The 15,801-nt window shown below is 34.2% G+C and overlaps 4 protein-coding genes across 11 annotated transcripts in view; 3 read left to right on the top strand and 1 right to left on the bottom strand.

Moving 5' to 3' along the window:
• The first annotated feature begins 1,569 nt into the window (after positions 1–1,569).
• LOC145323736 (uncharacterized) lies at positions 1,570–5,156 on the top strand. The gene is made up of 9 exons (XM_080166235.1): positions 1,570–1,687; positions 1,903–2,021; positions 2,300–2,407; positions 2,802–2,839; positions 3,145–3,180; positions 3,799–3,866; positions 4,332–4,390; positions 4,507–4,622; positions 5,094–5,156. The coding sequence occupies exons 1-8, from the start codon at positions 1,608–1,610 to the stop codon at positions 4,563–4,565; spliced, it is 567 nt and encodes a 188-aa protein (XP_080022361.1). The 5' UTR covers positions 1,570–1,607; the 3' UTR covers positions 4,566–4,622; positions 5,094–5,156.
• The window catches only part of LOC145323733 (interleukin enhancer-binding factor 3-like), a 200,880-nt gene continuing 188,272 nt past the window's right edge, over positions 3,194–15,801 (top strand). The window contains exon 1 of the mRNA XM_080166224.1: positions 3,194–3,236. The gene's annotated coding sequence lies outside the window, so the exon portion shown is untranslated. The remainder of the gene's footprint in view (positions 3,237–15,801) is intronic.
• Positions 3,195–15,801, top strand: part of Sgf11 (SAGA associated factor 11kDa) — a 229,512-nt gene continuing 216,905 nt past the window's right edge. For all 7 annotated transcript variants that reach the window (XM_080166233.1, XM_080166230.1, XM_080166228.1 and 4 more), the window contains exon 1: positions 3,195–3,237. The gene's annotated coding sequence lies outside the window, so the exon portion shown is untranslated. The remainder of the gene's footprint in view (positions 3,238–15,801) is intronic.
• Positions 8,420–15,801, bottom strand: part of LOC145323730 (uncharacterized) — a 57,451-nt gene continuing 50,069 nt past the window's right edge. The window contains exons 4-10 of one of the 2 annotated variants that reach the window (XM_080166220.1): positions 12,626–13,269; positions 12,256–12,360; positions 11,686–11,903; positions 11,209–11,586; positions 9,884–10,890; positions 9,461–9,711; positions 8,420–9,046 (exon numbers count right to left, since the gene is read on the bottom strand). In XM_080166220.1, coding sequence (XP_080022346.1) covers positions 9,671–9,711; positions 9,884–10,890; positions 11,209–11,586; positions 11,686–11,903; positions 12,256–12,360; positions 12,626–13,269 — 2,393 coding nt within the window. In that variant the 3' untranslated portion in view covers positions 8,420–9,046; positions 9,461–9,670. The remainder of the gene's footprint in view (positions 9,047–9,460; positions 9,712–9,883; positions 10,891–11,208; positions 11,587–11,685; positions 11,904–12,255; positions 12,361–12,625; positions 13,270–15,801) is intronic. The other variant, XM_080166219.1, reaches the window with a different exon arrangement.

Below are 15,801 nucleotides of genomic sequence, written 5' to 3'. Positions count from 1 at the left end.
TTTCCAACTGTTTAAATATTAAATTTCTCATAATCCTGAGGTAATTCGCAAGTATGGCATTTAATTTTATAATCATTTATAAGCGCCTGCGCCCTTTGCTTCTAGGGACTCGGAGAAGATTAGAGAAGAATAGATGGGAAAGGGGTTAAATAAATGTATTTTCCCATCCCGTGGACCTTGTGCCGACTTTCAATTGGGTCTTTTAATATCAGCCAATAGCATCGTAAATATTAACACAGCCAAGTCGCTATAATAGAGCAGAAAGTAATTTACTAGCAGACGAAAAAGGTCCGCAAGACAGGGGCTAGCTAGTTGTCTGGGTTTTACATCTACGATTATTACATTTATTAGAATAAGTCCTAACACTACTTTTTATGGATAATTTTGCCCTAGACCTAAATAAATAGATCTTACCTAAATAGTATTAAGTGAGTTAACATAAATACATAATGGACAAATAATAGCTTGAAACCAATCAATCAATGTAGGTACCTAAAGTTTTTGACCCAAAGCATAAAAACTTTGGGTACCAGTGAAATGTAAAGTCCCTGGATATTAAGACAAACATATTTTCCTACAACCTATCTCTTTGTATTAAGATTTATTTGTTTTTTTAAATTGTGAAAAAGTTGATTAAAATGAAAGATTTTATTGCTTTTTTATTGACACATAATTAAAGATATAAAATCGTGCCTAATTGTCTAGGAATCTCTCTTTTTTAAAAATGAAGATTTTTTTGAAAAACTGAAATGAAAAAATGAAACTTTCGTGATACAACGTGGTGTGATTTACAAAATAAGAAAAATCTCCTCAATTTCGGGTAAAATTAAAAAAAAAAAAATTCTTTATGAAAATTAACAAAATTAAAATTCAAATACTAAGTTGAAATGCTATTTGTTTACAAATTAAATAATAAATAAACAACTAATAAATAAACTAGTAAATATTTTTTTAATCTCTGATTACTTGATAAATAAATTTAAGTAAAATAGCAAGGAAAATTAATGATTTAGTTGCATTAAATTAAGGTAGGTGTGTGGTACACTGTAAAACAATATTCTTGAGTAAGCAACTTTCTATTATATTCAGAACTTCAACTTTTAGCTCTCAAACATAATGAAGAAATATGTTACAAAAGTACCTAATCAATATTTTGAATAAACCTTTTTTTGCCATTCAGGTATTTTGTCAGTAATGCAGCTAATATATGTCATATTTATTAGATTATCTTTAGGGGGCTTGGTGTCACTTACAGTTAAGGATCTTTTCATGCACCTTAAAACCTCTTAAAGCGATCATTGGCCCTATAGGCAACCATCCCTTTAATTGCACAACCTTTGTCTTAGAAGTAACTGTGCAAGGCAATGATTTGCACCTGTTTTAGGCCAAGGCATTCCTGCTACTCTAACTATTTATGTCTCACACCTGACATAGCAGCAGTAGGAACCATTTTTAATGTCTTAAGTTATGAAGCAGTGTTAGGCTGAATTTTGAACTTATCTGTCTCCATGCCAATGAGTGGATGCCTTAAATGTTGAGACAAGGTTGCAGTTGTTATTTTATTTGCAAATAATCAAAAACTATTTTTTTCAGAATCATTTGTAACAATGAATCATATTTTGTTGATATTCTTAATTGTATTTGTTACCCAAATTAATGGAATGATGCCAAAGAAAAGACAGTCTGGGTATACTTACTTGGCAATTAATAGAAATAGCCCTTGAGTAATCCTTATATAAAAGTGACATGATAAATTTGATTTTAAAATATAGGTCTTTTTTATTAATTCTATTCTCTCCATATCAAAACTTATTATTTGACAAACTAAATATTTCAGTTTTAAGTAATTTTATTTTTTTAAAATTAATTTTTAATAACAGATTTAAAGATTTGCTTTTTAAGTATGCAACTTATGAGAGAAGAATTTGAAGAAAAAGGGATAAACCCACGCAAGCAACCTCGTCTCAAAAATATGATGTCACAAATGACAAACCCCTTCCCTTCAAATATGAAGCCCCAAGGTGATTTGGGTACAGCTAACATTATATTTTAATACTTTTAAAATTTGTTTAATTTAAATACTTTTCTTGTATTCATTCAAATCCTGTGGATAGGAACCAGTTCTAATCCATACGAGAAAACTATGTCTAGCATCGTATTATATCCAGCTTTCTACGAATATTAAAATGTACAATCATAAGAATGCATAGGCTAAAAAAATGGTTTTAATCTTATGATTGTACATTTTAATATTATTAGAAAGCTGGATATATTATGATGGGAGAAATAACTATTAAAGGTCATGGACCATCAATTAATCAAAACGAAAAAGAAATCCTGCCATTTGTAAATAAAGATGTGGATGTAAGTGAAACTAACAATCCATTCAATATAACAGACAAACAAAGTAAGATCAAATTAATTATGTGGTAAACTATTATCAAATCTCAAGGTTTATCACCTATTATTTTTACTTAATAGGTAAAAATAGATATTTTTCTTAATGGTACGGCTAAAAATATTTTGTAACCTGGATAGAAACACATTTTCTAAGCATTTATAGCTATACTTATATTTGCAATTACATGTTTGAATGATATTATAATGGTAAATTAGATTTCAATCTTCCTAAATTTTAAAACAACTTTTTTTAGTGTGTCTTGATATCTCTTAAAGTTTGTGAGATAGGGGTGGGCATTTATGGCCCATCCCCCCTAAATAGAAATTATTTGAATTTTCCTAGGAATATGATTAATATGATATTTTCAAATCATTATTATGGAATTACTGTCTATTTGTAGAAAACAGGAATGAGTGGAATCTTGGTAGGGTATTACAAGTAAGTATAAAAGAAGCATTTGCACCCTAAAAATTGCATCAAAGTTTTTACAAACAAATTATTTATTCAACAAACCTTTTAGAAATGTGATGCATTGTTTTTTCTAGTTTTAAATAATAGGGTTTTATTAATTCTTATTATTATTTCCCTGTTATACCAAATATAATTTGTAATTATCTAGAAGAAATTACTTTATCATGATGTAAATAAGATTATGTCTATTCCTTTCCAGTTTAGTCAAAATAAAATGGTTTGATTTAATAATATTTCATGTTAGTATTTCCTTTAATCTATATTTATTTTAGTGTGGTACAGGATGTGATAACATTGATATATATAATGTAAGATAATGTCTAAAACGACCAAGCTAATATTGCTTGATTCACTTCTACAAGAGATGCGATTGATAATGAGTATTTTTTACTTGAAATATATTTCGGAATGATGAAGTAGACTTTTTTCTTTTAAATTGGGTTGAGAAAGATTTATAACTGAATAGTTTTTTATAATGTAAGAGACTTTATATTAGTGAAATGGATATAATACACATGGTTATTATGAAAGGGGAAATTTCATCATCTTCTAAGGTTGCTACCATAGTCCTCATGTACTGGTCAGTTGCTCATGCAGGGAGCAAACCAACCAGGGGAGGGGTTGGGTAAAAGGGAAGGATGGGGGTATCATTTTATTAGCCAAGTGGAAAAATCACCAGGCTAATATCTGGTGCAATTTTCAAGAAATTATATGTCGATTATTAGTGTGTAGAAAATAGAGTAGTCACTTTTATGTTTGTGGGAAGTACAAACTGTCCTGGGTCCTATTCATGTAGGCCACTTGATGTCTAACCAAAAAAAAGGAAAAAAACTTTTAGCTGAGGATATATTTTTTTCTAAATCAGTTTTTAATACCTAGAACTAAAAGCCAAAATTTTAAATCCCAATTGTTGGTTTTTCATACAGGGTTATGGCTGTTATTGTGGACAGGATAAAGGATTTGGAGTAGATGGACCTGTAGATGGAGTGGATAAGTAAGTCAAAAATTTCTTAAATATTGATCAGTATCATTTTTAAATTATGTGTGGCTGTAGAAATGCCTATACTATGCACTGTTTGCAAAAGGTGTTTTCATAATTAAGAGAATTAATACTGAGTTTTTTTTAGTGCCTTGTATATTGTATAGGCCTGTAGGAATTATAAAAGAATTAATTCCAATCTGTTACTTCTTTAAAGAACCTGCATTGCATGAATATGTATTTTGGATATTTTACTACTATATCCTAAAGCTTTTAATACATGATGCAGACTCTATTAAAGATATTAACATAAATTTTATTGGGGCGTTAGAATAACCAAATGTCAGGGTATTTGTATAATTGAAAGTTAAGAGTTAGGTGGGAGGGAGGAAAGGATTTGGATAATTTTTTAAGAACCTCAGTGTAACAGGTCTGATTCTAATTCATAATAAACAAGATGATAATATATAACTTATTTAGGTGTTGCAAATACCATTTTACATGTTTTAACAGATATATTGGAAATTGTAGATCAATAGGTTAGTAACAAGGACAACAAAGGCATTGTGCACAAGTACCAAGATATATTGCCTTTCTATTGAGAGAAATTGTATTGGAATTGATAAGTACTGATTGAAAAAATAATTCTTCTTAGAAAGATGGCCTTATAACGATGCAATCAGATATGGATATCAGTGTCTTTTTACTGATTAATATATGCCAGCTGGAGTTCATTGTAAAATTTTTGAAAATAATCGATGTGATTTAGGGGTATGTATGTGTATTATCTTATTTACAAACTAGCAGCTACACCCCTAGAGGCAAGATTATTATGGATAAGATTTAAAAAGAAAAGTAAAAAAAGTCCTTCCCTTTTAGATTTTAGGTTTTAAATATAAAAAAAATATATTTTTTTTGGGGGGGTAATTTTTCTAGCTCTGATTTCTCTTGGGAGGGTGGAGGTACCCTCCCCCATAATAGTTATAAACCTTCCCAGGACCTGTGAGAAGCTTCCCTGTCAAAGATAAACAAATCAGTTAGCAAGATTCTTTGGTACAAACAGACAGACAGTATTCCTGTTACTTTATTTACACTGTTGGCATTGCGTTATAAGTCAAAGAGGTGGATTTTGACATTTTAGGAAAACCAAATGATCCCCAAAAATTTATCGGGTTTACATTATTTATAAATTTTTTTAAGTACCTGCTTTAGTTCTCTCCCAGTCATCTTCTTTGTACCTAGTTGTGTTTGTGTGATAAGATGTTGGCTGAATGCTTGAAAAATTTCCCTTGCCCTTCGAAACAAGTAAGATAATCCATAACTTAATACTATTTCTTAAACTTAATACTTTTTGCAGTATGGCTTTGAAACTGGTCAATATCCACTGGATTAGACCTGGTACTCAGACTTATCATTTTGTAATGTCTGCAGAAAACTGTCAATAATACAATGTGATAAATAACTTACACTAGATTTTCATGTGTCCATACTGAAAAATCATTTATAGCATCATATTACTGACAATTTTCAAATTAAAAATCATAAAATGCATACCAGTTTTGTTAGGCTGCCATTTGGAGCAAACAAAAATGGTTTTATTCTTGTAATTTTCCTTATTAATATCTGCGGAAAGCAATAAAAACCTATTCCAGAATTAAAGGAAATTTTTCAAACTCTTAAAAATATAAGTTTCATTACTGGAATGAATTTTTAAAGTGTAACACAACTAAATACTATTAGGCTATCACATTATTGGGTAATTTCGGAGGGGGGGGGGGGGGGGGTATAAACGGCAGCAAATAAATCATTTCCTATAAGTCTGAAAAACGTTTATTCTGACCCTGGTAGCTGAACATTTGTAGAGATAATAGTTATTTCTCGCATCGTATTATAAACGGCTTTCCGCGGATATAGAATGTATAATTATAAGATTAAAACCAGTTTTTTTAGCCCCGAGGTGCCGAAGGCAACGGCTAAAAAAACTAGTTTTAATCTTATGATTGTACATTTCTATATTCGTAGAAAACTGGATATAATACGATGCTAGACATAGTTTTTTCGTATGGATGAGAACGGGTTCCTATCCACCGGATTCGAATTAATACGAGAAAAAATTGTCTTCTCCATTCCTTATAACTTAATTTTCAGAAAAAATGCAGAAAATGAGGGATAACCAATTTGAAAAAAAAACATCTTCTTGAAAAGTAAACATGAAATTGACTTTAATTTTTATATAAATATTTCTGTTTTGCTTTTGAAATTTTAATAAATAAGTAATATTTTTTGTGATTCTTTTTAAATTTGTTGCACATTTCCCTCAAAGTTCCTAGTCGAGTACAGAACCTCCCACCATTATTATGAATTACATTGAAAATTAGGGAGTTTTCTTTTGTTTATTATTTTAAGTTAGGTTAGGTTATATTGGGTACTGGTTATCCCTGCAGGGTCAGGGCCGCCCCCTCAGGTTTATACAAAAGAAATAACCCCCCCGTTTCCCTGTATTCTCAATTTAGCTCAAGAATGAGAATGGAGGGTTAAGTTGTTTTTTAGATGCTTTGGTGGAGAGCACCCGCCTTTCTTTTAATTCTACCTTCCATGAAACAAGTTTATGAAACTTTTGAAAGATTTAAATACTTTTCTCGTATTCATTCGAATCCGGTGGATAGGAACCGGTTCTCATCCATACGAAAAAACTATGTCTAGCATCGTATTATATCCAGCTTTCTACGAATATAGAAATGTACAATCATAAGATTAAAACTAGTTTTTTAGCCGGTGCCTTCGGCACCACGGGGCTTAAAAACTAGTTTTAATCTTATAATTGTACATTCTATATCCGCGGAAAGCCGTTTATAATACGATACGAGAAATAACTATTAAAACGCCTTTTGAGAAAGGTGTAAACAACTTTTGGGGAGATAGCCCAAATTAAAATATTTGGATTACAATTAAAATCATCCCATATAGCTAAAAAGTAAAATACATATACGTATAGTTCCCAATAAAATAAAATTAGTAATTCTAATAGAACTAGATATCAAAATATCTTATTTGAATAAAATTTGTTTTAAAAACAACTTATCTTATTCTTTGTCTCATAAATTTCGAATATTAAATCACGCAACCTCATAAAAATTACTATTTCCACTATCCTATTAGGTTTTCGCTGGTACAAATGAAACCTTTGGAAAAAAAATGAAAATATTCTTATATATGCGAAGCATTTTCAGTATTAACACTCTACAAGTGTTAATGTTCGTTTGTCCCGCCGTTTCAGAGCTTCGTTTATAAGGATGTTGTCATGTTTTAGGTTTATTTTGGGTTAGGTAAGGTTAAGGTAGGAAGAGTTGCGTACTAAAAGTATCCGAGAGAAGAGCCACGAAGTATAATTTTTTTTGATACTCGAGATACCAGATCTATAGGATAGATGTATAAACAGACAACTACCTCTGCTTCTAAATAATTTTTTGCTACTTGGCTTTGTTAATATAAGCGAAACCATTGGTTGATTTTTAATAACCCAATAGAAAGTTTGCACAAGGCGGTTGCGATAGGGAGATACAGTTATTTAACCCTTTTTCCCTCTAGTATTTTACTCTAATCTCTAGATACAATAATCAAACTGACAAAATTGAAAAAAATATTGTCCTTTTTTCAGGGAGGAAGGGAGGGGACAATGAGCAATTAATTCAATTTGAGAGTTTTTGCTGAAAAGCCACGAAAACCAGATTTATCCAGCAAATTTGAAGAAAATTTTAAGTGTGTAGGGTTATTTAAATTAGATAACTCAAAATGAGATGAACTGAATTCTAGTTTCCGAAAGTGTGCGTAGCTTCCGCGTCCTATCTCAATATTTGCTACTAGCTAAAAAAGCTTCAAAAAATCAAAATTTTAAAAATCAAAATTTTTGAATGTATAATTCGTTTATACATTAAATCGCTTTTCCATTTGACCGGAGTCGCTGAAAATAGGGTCTGCAATAATTGGGTTATCTGCTGTACACTGTAGGAAACTAGGGCTCAAATAGGAAATCATTTTCAGGTGATCCAAAAAGAGAATGAGTTCTAAGAAGAAAAGCATCTACTTGTAAAATAGTTTTCTCGTATTCATTCGAATCCAGTGGATAGGAACCGGTTCTCATCCATATGAAAAAACTATGTCTAGCCTCATATTATATCCAGTTTTCTACGAATATAGAAATGTACAATCATAAGATTAAAACTAGTTTTTTTAGCCGGTGCCTTCGGCACCATGGGGCTTAAAAAACTGGTTTTAATCTTATAATTGTACATTCTATATCCGCGGAAAACCGTTTATAATACGATACGAGAAATAACTATACCATACATCACAATAAAGTAATCATTCTGTAATTTATCACTTGAAAAATTGCCCTCAGAACATCCCCTCCATAGATATTATTATCTACCACCAAAATTCAAGATGGTTTTTGATTGTTTATTACACAAATATCACATTAGAGATATGACATTTTCTTGGCATGAAAATATTTGTTAGAACCAGCCGAAATAATGTTATTCAGTAAAATTTAATGAAAAAACACAATATTTTTCTTAACATTTTATTTATGTAGAAACATTTAATTATCTTTTAAAGTTTTAACATAACTTAGATTTTCAATGAAATATAGATATATCACATAATTTTCATAGAATTACAAAAATAATTTAGGTACCAAAATTTTAAATTTTTGTTTTTTTAAAAATCTAAATTATTTAATCTCCATCTATGAATGATAAAGGTGGGAAAAAAACCCGATAAAGGGAGAGGTCGATTTTGTAGACTTCTCGTAAATTTAGGCATGTGTGGCTGATAAAATGTATTCAAGGTTTTTTTTTAAAAAGATAGCTATGTAAAATTTTAGGTTTGAAACTATTTTAATACGAGATATCTACAATTATCACCCCTCCCTTAATAAAAATAAAGCCTAAAAAAGGCAGAAAAATATGATTTTTATAAAGAAATATGAAATATTTACAAAGAACCAAACTGTAAGAAAGAATTCAGAAGATAACAAGAATTTTCAAATTTTTTATATTTTTACACATGATAACATAACTTTCAAATAAAAGCGGATAATTTTCAATATTTTTCGATAAAAAATTATCATTTGAAGCAAAAAGAAATCAATTGCACATTTGATTTTCAGAAAATATTACAAAACAAGTTGAGATCTTTTTTAATGAACAAAACGAGGGTAAAAAATTGATATTTTTCGAGCCAGAAGTATTTTTGTATTTTCTCTAATATTAAGACGACATTTATGAGATCTTTTTAGCATAAATTTTTGTTAATCAATTATACTATTTAGGTCGTCTGTTTTCTAAATCTAACAAGCTCGATCTTTAAAATCTTTAAATGCTAAAAAGCACGATGATAAATTAAGCAGTAGGCACTAAATTAAAGTACCATAATTATTACAAAAATACATCTAAATTTGCTAAGAAGCACTTTTGTGCAATTTAAACTTTTTCTAATATAAGGTACTTGTGTGTATTTAATTATAGACCTTTTTTCTATCTAATCATCTTTTAAAAACAAAAAAAATTCTTTTTTGTTAAGGTATAGAAAGCTTTCTTCTAAAATACACTGGAATATTTGCTTTGGTTTTTGCAAAGAAAATTTGATACAAAATAAATCTAATAAATAATTCTAAACATTTTGTAGAAAGCATTGTACATTTCTCTTGGACGGCAAGTTTTAGTTCTTGACAATTTTTGTGCTTCAGTATTATAACATTTTCTGTAGATTTTGTAGGTAGATTTTTTACAGTGTATTCTTGATTTGTGTAGTTTTTGTTACAGTGTCGTTGGCCTCATAGATAAATTTAGCGGAGCTTCTGAAAATAAAAATTAACATTAGTAAAACATATTTTACTTTAAAAGTTTTTAAAAAATCATGGACAATTTTAAATAGAACAATAAAGGATAATACAAACAAACCTAAACGTATAATTTTTTTACGATCTTTTAGTACCTAGTGAGAAAATTTGATTGAAAAATGTGCAATACCTGAGGATTGACGCTGTGATCCTTCCCGTTTGATGTCCATAGACCCAGCTCCTGAGGTTGGGGGCGGAGACATACTCTCCTTAATTCTGAGCAGAGAGGGGTGGTGTCCTCCTCCCCCCATTGAGGTAGCCAGGGACTGTGAGGTAGAGGTGGGATAGCCGGGCGAGGACAGACCACTGTGCGACGTTCGAGTGGGCGTAGGGGTTTCACGCTGGCCACTAGAGTTCGAATTTGGTGGGGTGGGTGTGGCCACCCCGCCCACAGGAGGGGTCCACACGCTGGTGGGTATTGAGGGAATGCTGGCTGAGGCTATACTCACAGCTGGCGGCATTGATGAAGCCCCGGGCAGGCCTGCAAAACCGCCGGCGGCTGACACAGCCGCTAAATAAGGATTAAATGCTGGGTGCATGGCAAATGGATTTGCCCCGGGAAATTGGGAGGCCGCTGACGGCGGCATGCCCGGGAAAAGACTGTGGCCTCCAGCAGCTGCTGCCGCCAAAGCTGCCTGCTGCTGTTGGATTTGCTGTTGTTGCAAGGCGTGTTGTAGCATGGCAGGATTGACTCCCTGCTCTCGCAGCTGTTGCGTCAACAGATTTGCCTGGTTTTGAATTGCTGCCAGATATGCGATTTGTTGACTGGCGGCAGCTGCCAGGAGTGGGTGTTGTCCTGCCGCTCCAGGTCCTCCGCCAGGATACAAGAACGGATTCATTAGAGCTGCTGCTGCATTTTGATGACTGGCTGCAGCTGAATGATGACTGCTGCTGACCCCATGCGGAGGACTGCTAGCAGGCCGGGCGGGCGGCAGGGAATCACGGCTGGTGCCCCGGGGACGTGTTGGGGTGGGGGCGTGGACTTTGCCCGGGCTGTCAGGTACACTGTGGTGGTGGGAGGACGGGGTTAGGTCGTGGCGCAGACTCAGACCGCCCACAGGGTTGCTGGGGGTCGTGCTGCGCTGCCCTAGGCCAGGGTGTGGCGACCCAAGATACTGGTTTGAGTCTCGGCGGTTTCTAAAAAAGAATAGGCATTTAAATAACAGTAATTATTCGAAGATTTCACGATATTCCTATATCATTAGAGTAAAGCACTAGAGGAAGAAAGGGTTAGATAACTGTATTTCCCTATCGCAATACCTAACCTTGTACACACTCTCAATTGGGTCTTGGAAAATCAACCAATCGTTACAGGAATATTAACACAGCTAAGAAGCAGAAAACAATTTGCTAGCAGATGAAAAAGTTCATTGAAAAGGGGGAGAGTTAGTTATCTGTATATACATCTATACTATAGTTGCTATATCATAATCTAATAAATTAAATTTAAAATACCTTGAAGGACTAGAACTGGACTGTGCTGCACTGCTGGCAGCTAATCTAGCCGCCGCGGCTGCCTGCGACCCGGAGATCAAATTATCAATAGAGAACGCGGTGAACGGCTTCACATCTTGAGAGTTGGAACCGCCAGCAGCGGTTCGACTGGCGGCCGAATGGGGAAGCGGTGAATTGCCGCGGTGCGGCAAATAGGGCGAGGCTCTGTCCCCGGTGCTGCCTAGGCTATCAGTGCTGAGGCGGTGCTCGGTGGAAAGGCGGCGGTGTTTGGCGGGCGACTGGCCGTCCGGGTAGTCCTTCAGGAACCGTTTTCTCGGCGAGGCGAAGCTTGGTTCACGGTCTTGGTGGTGGGGTGTGGGCCCGATTTCCATTCGCACCCTAGATAAGAATAATTTTAGTAAATAAAAATAATTTACTTTTAAAATATGAAAAAGATTTTTTTCTTATTTTAATGTCTGTCTAAATGAAATAATATACCTAGCCATCTCAGGGGTCATAAGCGAGGTAAGCGCGGCCATCTTGAGTCCTCTGCCGGGGCTGTTATTAACCCCCTCCAGTCCAGGGTGGCCAACAGCTGGGCTGTGGCCCATCCCTCCCCCTTCCGTCTTCACCCTGCCGATGGTCGGGGTGATGGGCATAGTACGCACTGGCACTGGCCGAGTTTCAGCAGACACGGTTCGAGTCTCTGCTTTAACCTAAAAAAAAAACATATTTTAGAGACAATAAAGAACATTTAAATGAAATACAGTAATTCTATAGATTGAATGAAACAATATAGTCTTTATTCTTGACGTTAGTAGTCAAAAGTACCTAGCCTAAACAATAGTTCAAATTTTCTTTGATTGAGTTATCATGTTCCTATTGGCTATAACATAACTAACTTATTTCATGAATGTACTTGAACGTAGAGCTTGAACTGGCCCTAGTGGCTATACAAACGTGTCTGGTCCTACTCCATGACTACTTAGTTCTAAACACTAAGAAACTATGGCTAATCACAAACCTTATTTTGTAGTCCAAAATAATCCTACATATTCCTATACATACCTTATTTTGTCTGGGTTGAGAGGTAGATACAGAGGTGATGGTTGATGTACAGGTTTCTGTCACCATTTTCAATTCAGACTTCACTTTCATACCTCCTCCAGGTAACTACAAATAAACAAAAATATTTGGTAAATTTTGCTGGATTTTGAATATTTTAAGTGAAAATAATAATATATTATTTTGTCATTTAATAGGTTTCTATGACTGCATTGATCGTTCCAGTTTATAATTAGATGATAGCAGGTTGGTATTAAAATTAATACCCCTCGCCTCTCCCACTTAGAGATAATAAAATTCCCCAAAGGCTCCTTTGTGTCTTAAAAATAAAATAATATCAAAATTTGTGGCTCCTAAAGATGAAGTGTCTCACCTGAGTGACACCATGATACTTTGGTACAGGACTGGAAGGATAAATCCTAGGCGGACTGACCGGCCGTCTGGCCGCCGGATAATGCATGGATGGCGCCGCGGGGCTGGCCGGTGCCATTTTACCCACTGGACTACCGGGCTCGCTTGGCGGATTTTTTATCAGTCCCGCCAAATCAGTTCTGCCCACCCGCCACGCGGATATAGGTACTTGGATCTGAGATTTTCTGGTCACAATTTTGGCAATCTGTTCGTCCAACCGCAGGGCACGCTGCTCGATAGTTTTGTGCGGCGGCGATTTACGTTTTAGCTTCACTTTACCGGCCGCCGATTGAATTTCTAACTTAAGGACAAAGGTGCCGATTTTAATGTCTGTGCCCGGCTGGCGACACCGCCGCCTGAACGGCCGAATCTTTTTTCTATAGTTTTTCACACCCTGCGGTGGTTTCATTGCAAAAACAATGTCAGACGACGGTTGTTTGGTTATTTTGGTGGGGATAGGTTTGATGCGCGGCTTGTCGGCCGGCGTAGGGGTTGGTTGCCATGTTGAGGGTAGGCGGGGTGAGGGGCTGCCGCCCCACGGGGAGGCTGGGTGTCCTGGGGTAAGAGAGTTGTGGCTGCTACCAGTCTCCAGGCTGCCATCAGAACCTGAAAATAAATATTATAAATAAATTTCAGTAGAAATAATGTTTATCCTATTATATAAAGTAGTAAGGTTTTTTTTGTCTGAAGCCTAAGATTTCGAAGCTAATAAACCGATTGGGTTCTTTATATTAAGAAGCTTCATATTGGTCCCAGGATGGTTTTATTTCTAGATTTAAGTGTTAAGATGGTTTTATATCATTTTCTTCTCTTCCCTAAGCCTTCTAATACATAGCCCCTAAATGTTAGGGGCGCTGCCGCTAGTTGAAACCAAAAAAAAAATTAGATAGATATAAATTTTAAATGTTTAGGAATAAGATTATTTATTCAAGAAGCTAATTGTCTGTCATAATGATTAACAAGAAAAATTATGCCCATAAGTAGCGCAACAATAACAAGCTAACAATCATTCAAAGTAAGTAAGAACATTGGTCTAGTGTAAAGTAGTCGTCAGCAAATAACTTTATTTCAAAAACTTGGATTCTGGAAGGTCGTACGGACAGACAAGTACAAAGTTAAGAGTAGCTGCGCTACTAAAGAATTTGAGACAGTACTCAATGTTTGTGTTATTATCAATCATCGCCCCCTAATTATATTTTTATCTAATTTTGATACAATTTTATAATTTGTCTTAATTAAAGGATAGTTATATAATTATAAAAGTGTTAAAAGTATTAATATGCACAAAACTAGGGCTCGACAGCCGCTAATTTTTTTTTAGGAAGCTGATATTTGATGACCAGCGGATTTTCGGGAGATTGTTGTTGAGTGACGGCTCAAAAATTGAAAGGCGGTTGTGTCCTATGATATAAATTAGTAAGGCCTTTTTATTGTCTGTCCCATAACTACTAAACCGATTGAGTTTTCCATTTTAGAAAGCTTAGTTGGTTTTTTAAAATGTTAACAACCACCATAAAGAAGCTTGCTGCGGCAGTCAAAATTGCTGCAGCTGCCGAACCCTATATATCACAAATGATAGGATATTGCAAAATTACTTCAAAATATTAAGTACACATAATTTTAATCAATTATTCTCCATTTTATTGATAACACAAATCTAAACATTTCTGTATTGATATTAATCGTTAAAATAAGGGGGGAAATAAATCTGACTTTCACAATTTATGTTTAAGGGGAAATAATATGACTTCAATTGTCCTATCTCTTAGTCCTTGGGGGGGAAAAGTTGGCCTGTAAGTTTTTGTCTGTTCTTGTAATGATCACTTTGAGTGCAACTTATCTATTAACAAGGAGCATTTTGTTCATTGGGGGCATAAATGTTAAAAATAATGGAGTCATAAAAATAAATCCTTACTATAAAAGTAACAGGATGTCGGTCTTTATATGTGTGTGTAGCGAAGGAGTTTGCTGACTGCTGAACCGATATGGTTCTCCTTTCAAGTGAAGCTTCTCATAGGTAAAGGGATTATTGGAAGGTTTATAACTATTTTTACTTTTTCTTTTCAAACTCATAATTAAAGTAGACGGCCTACTTCCATCCACCCTTCCATCAAAACCGATCAATATCCGCTAAATTCTAATACGATGCGATTAAAAAACTGTACAAGTACTATAAATGACCATTGACCAACCAACCAAATATGCCAATATATAAGAGTAGTTTTGCTGCAATAAAAATAAGATAGTAATGGCACAGGAGCGCGCGAACGAGTGACAAAGTAATCATTACGAGGCACGCGCTCAAGGTGTCCTTGCAAAAACGGGTAAATTCATTATTTTTAAAAAAGCAAATAATAGAACAGAACAGTAATAATCTAAGAATGTGGTGCAGCTTCTCTATGATTAAAACTACATCTGTACTTCCGTTTGAGTGTTCTTGCTTTTCAGATAATTACTATTACACTTATATAAATCTTTGCTGATTTATGTGAACTACTTTTGAAATGGTATAAACCCAAAGTCTTGAAAGAGAATGAGACAAATAATAGCATAGACACAACAACGGAGCAAGCTTAAAATAGGCCTGTGGGCCTTAAATATAAAGCAAGGAAAGGTTGTTGGAGTCTAATAAATGAATATGGAAACAGGACAGGCAAAGATTAAGCAACATAAATAATTTATTTCCTATAAAAAGACACCAGATGTAGTTAAATCATTTAAAATCAGTAAATTTAACAGAATTAAATAGTCCTTCTGTTTTTCGTGTTTCCTTTCAGTTTCTTTGGATAAATTGTAAAGCCCTTTTTATTTGATCTTAATTGGCCAGTGCACTTCTTTGATTAAAGAGGCGGCCTTTCTTTTTTTTATTATAGATTGATAAATCACTTTCCTTGGGCAATTTTGGGGGTTTCATATGGTAGAACATGGCAGACAAAACAATATATATAAATGCTTGTAAGGCCTAGTGTTTGACATATGGTCCTTTTCTATTTTTGAGATTTTCTACTATTATTATTTTTTGGGGTTATTGACATTAGACCAATCATTTTCATTGACATAACTACTAAAAGACTAAGTGTGTTTTGCTGAAAACCTTTACAAAATTAAATGTAACTCATTTAGTGGCGGATTGTAAAA

Source organism: Acartia tonsa, chromosome 7 (genome assembly GCF_053477335.1).
Source record: "Acartia tonsa isolate MP-2025a chromosome 7, ASM5347733v1, whole genome shotgun sequence".
In the NCBI taxonomy this organism is placed as follows: Eukaryota; Metazoa; Arthropoda; class Copepoda; order Calanoida; family Acartiidae; genus Acartia; species Acartia tonsa.
Note: the sequence above shows the minus strand (reverse complement) of the source record. Positions and strands in the feature narration are given on the sequence as shown.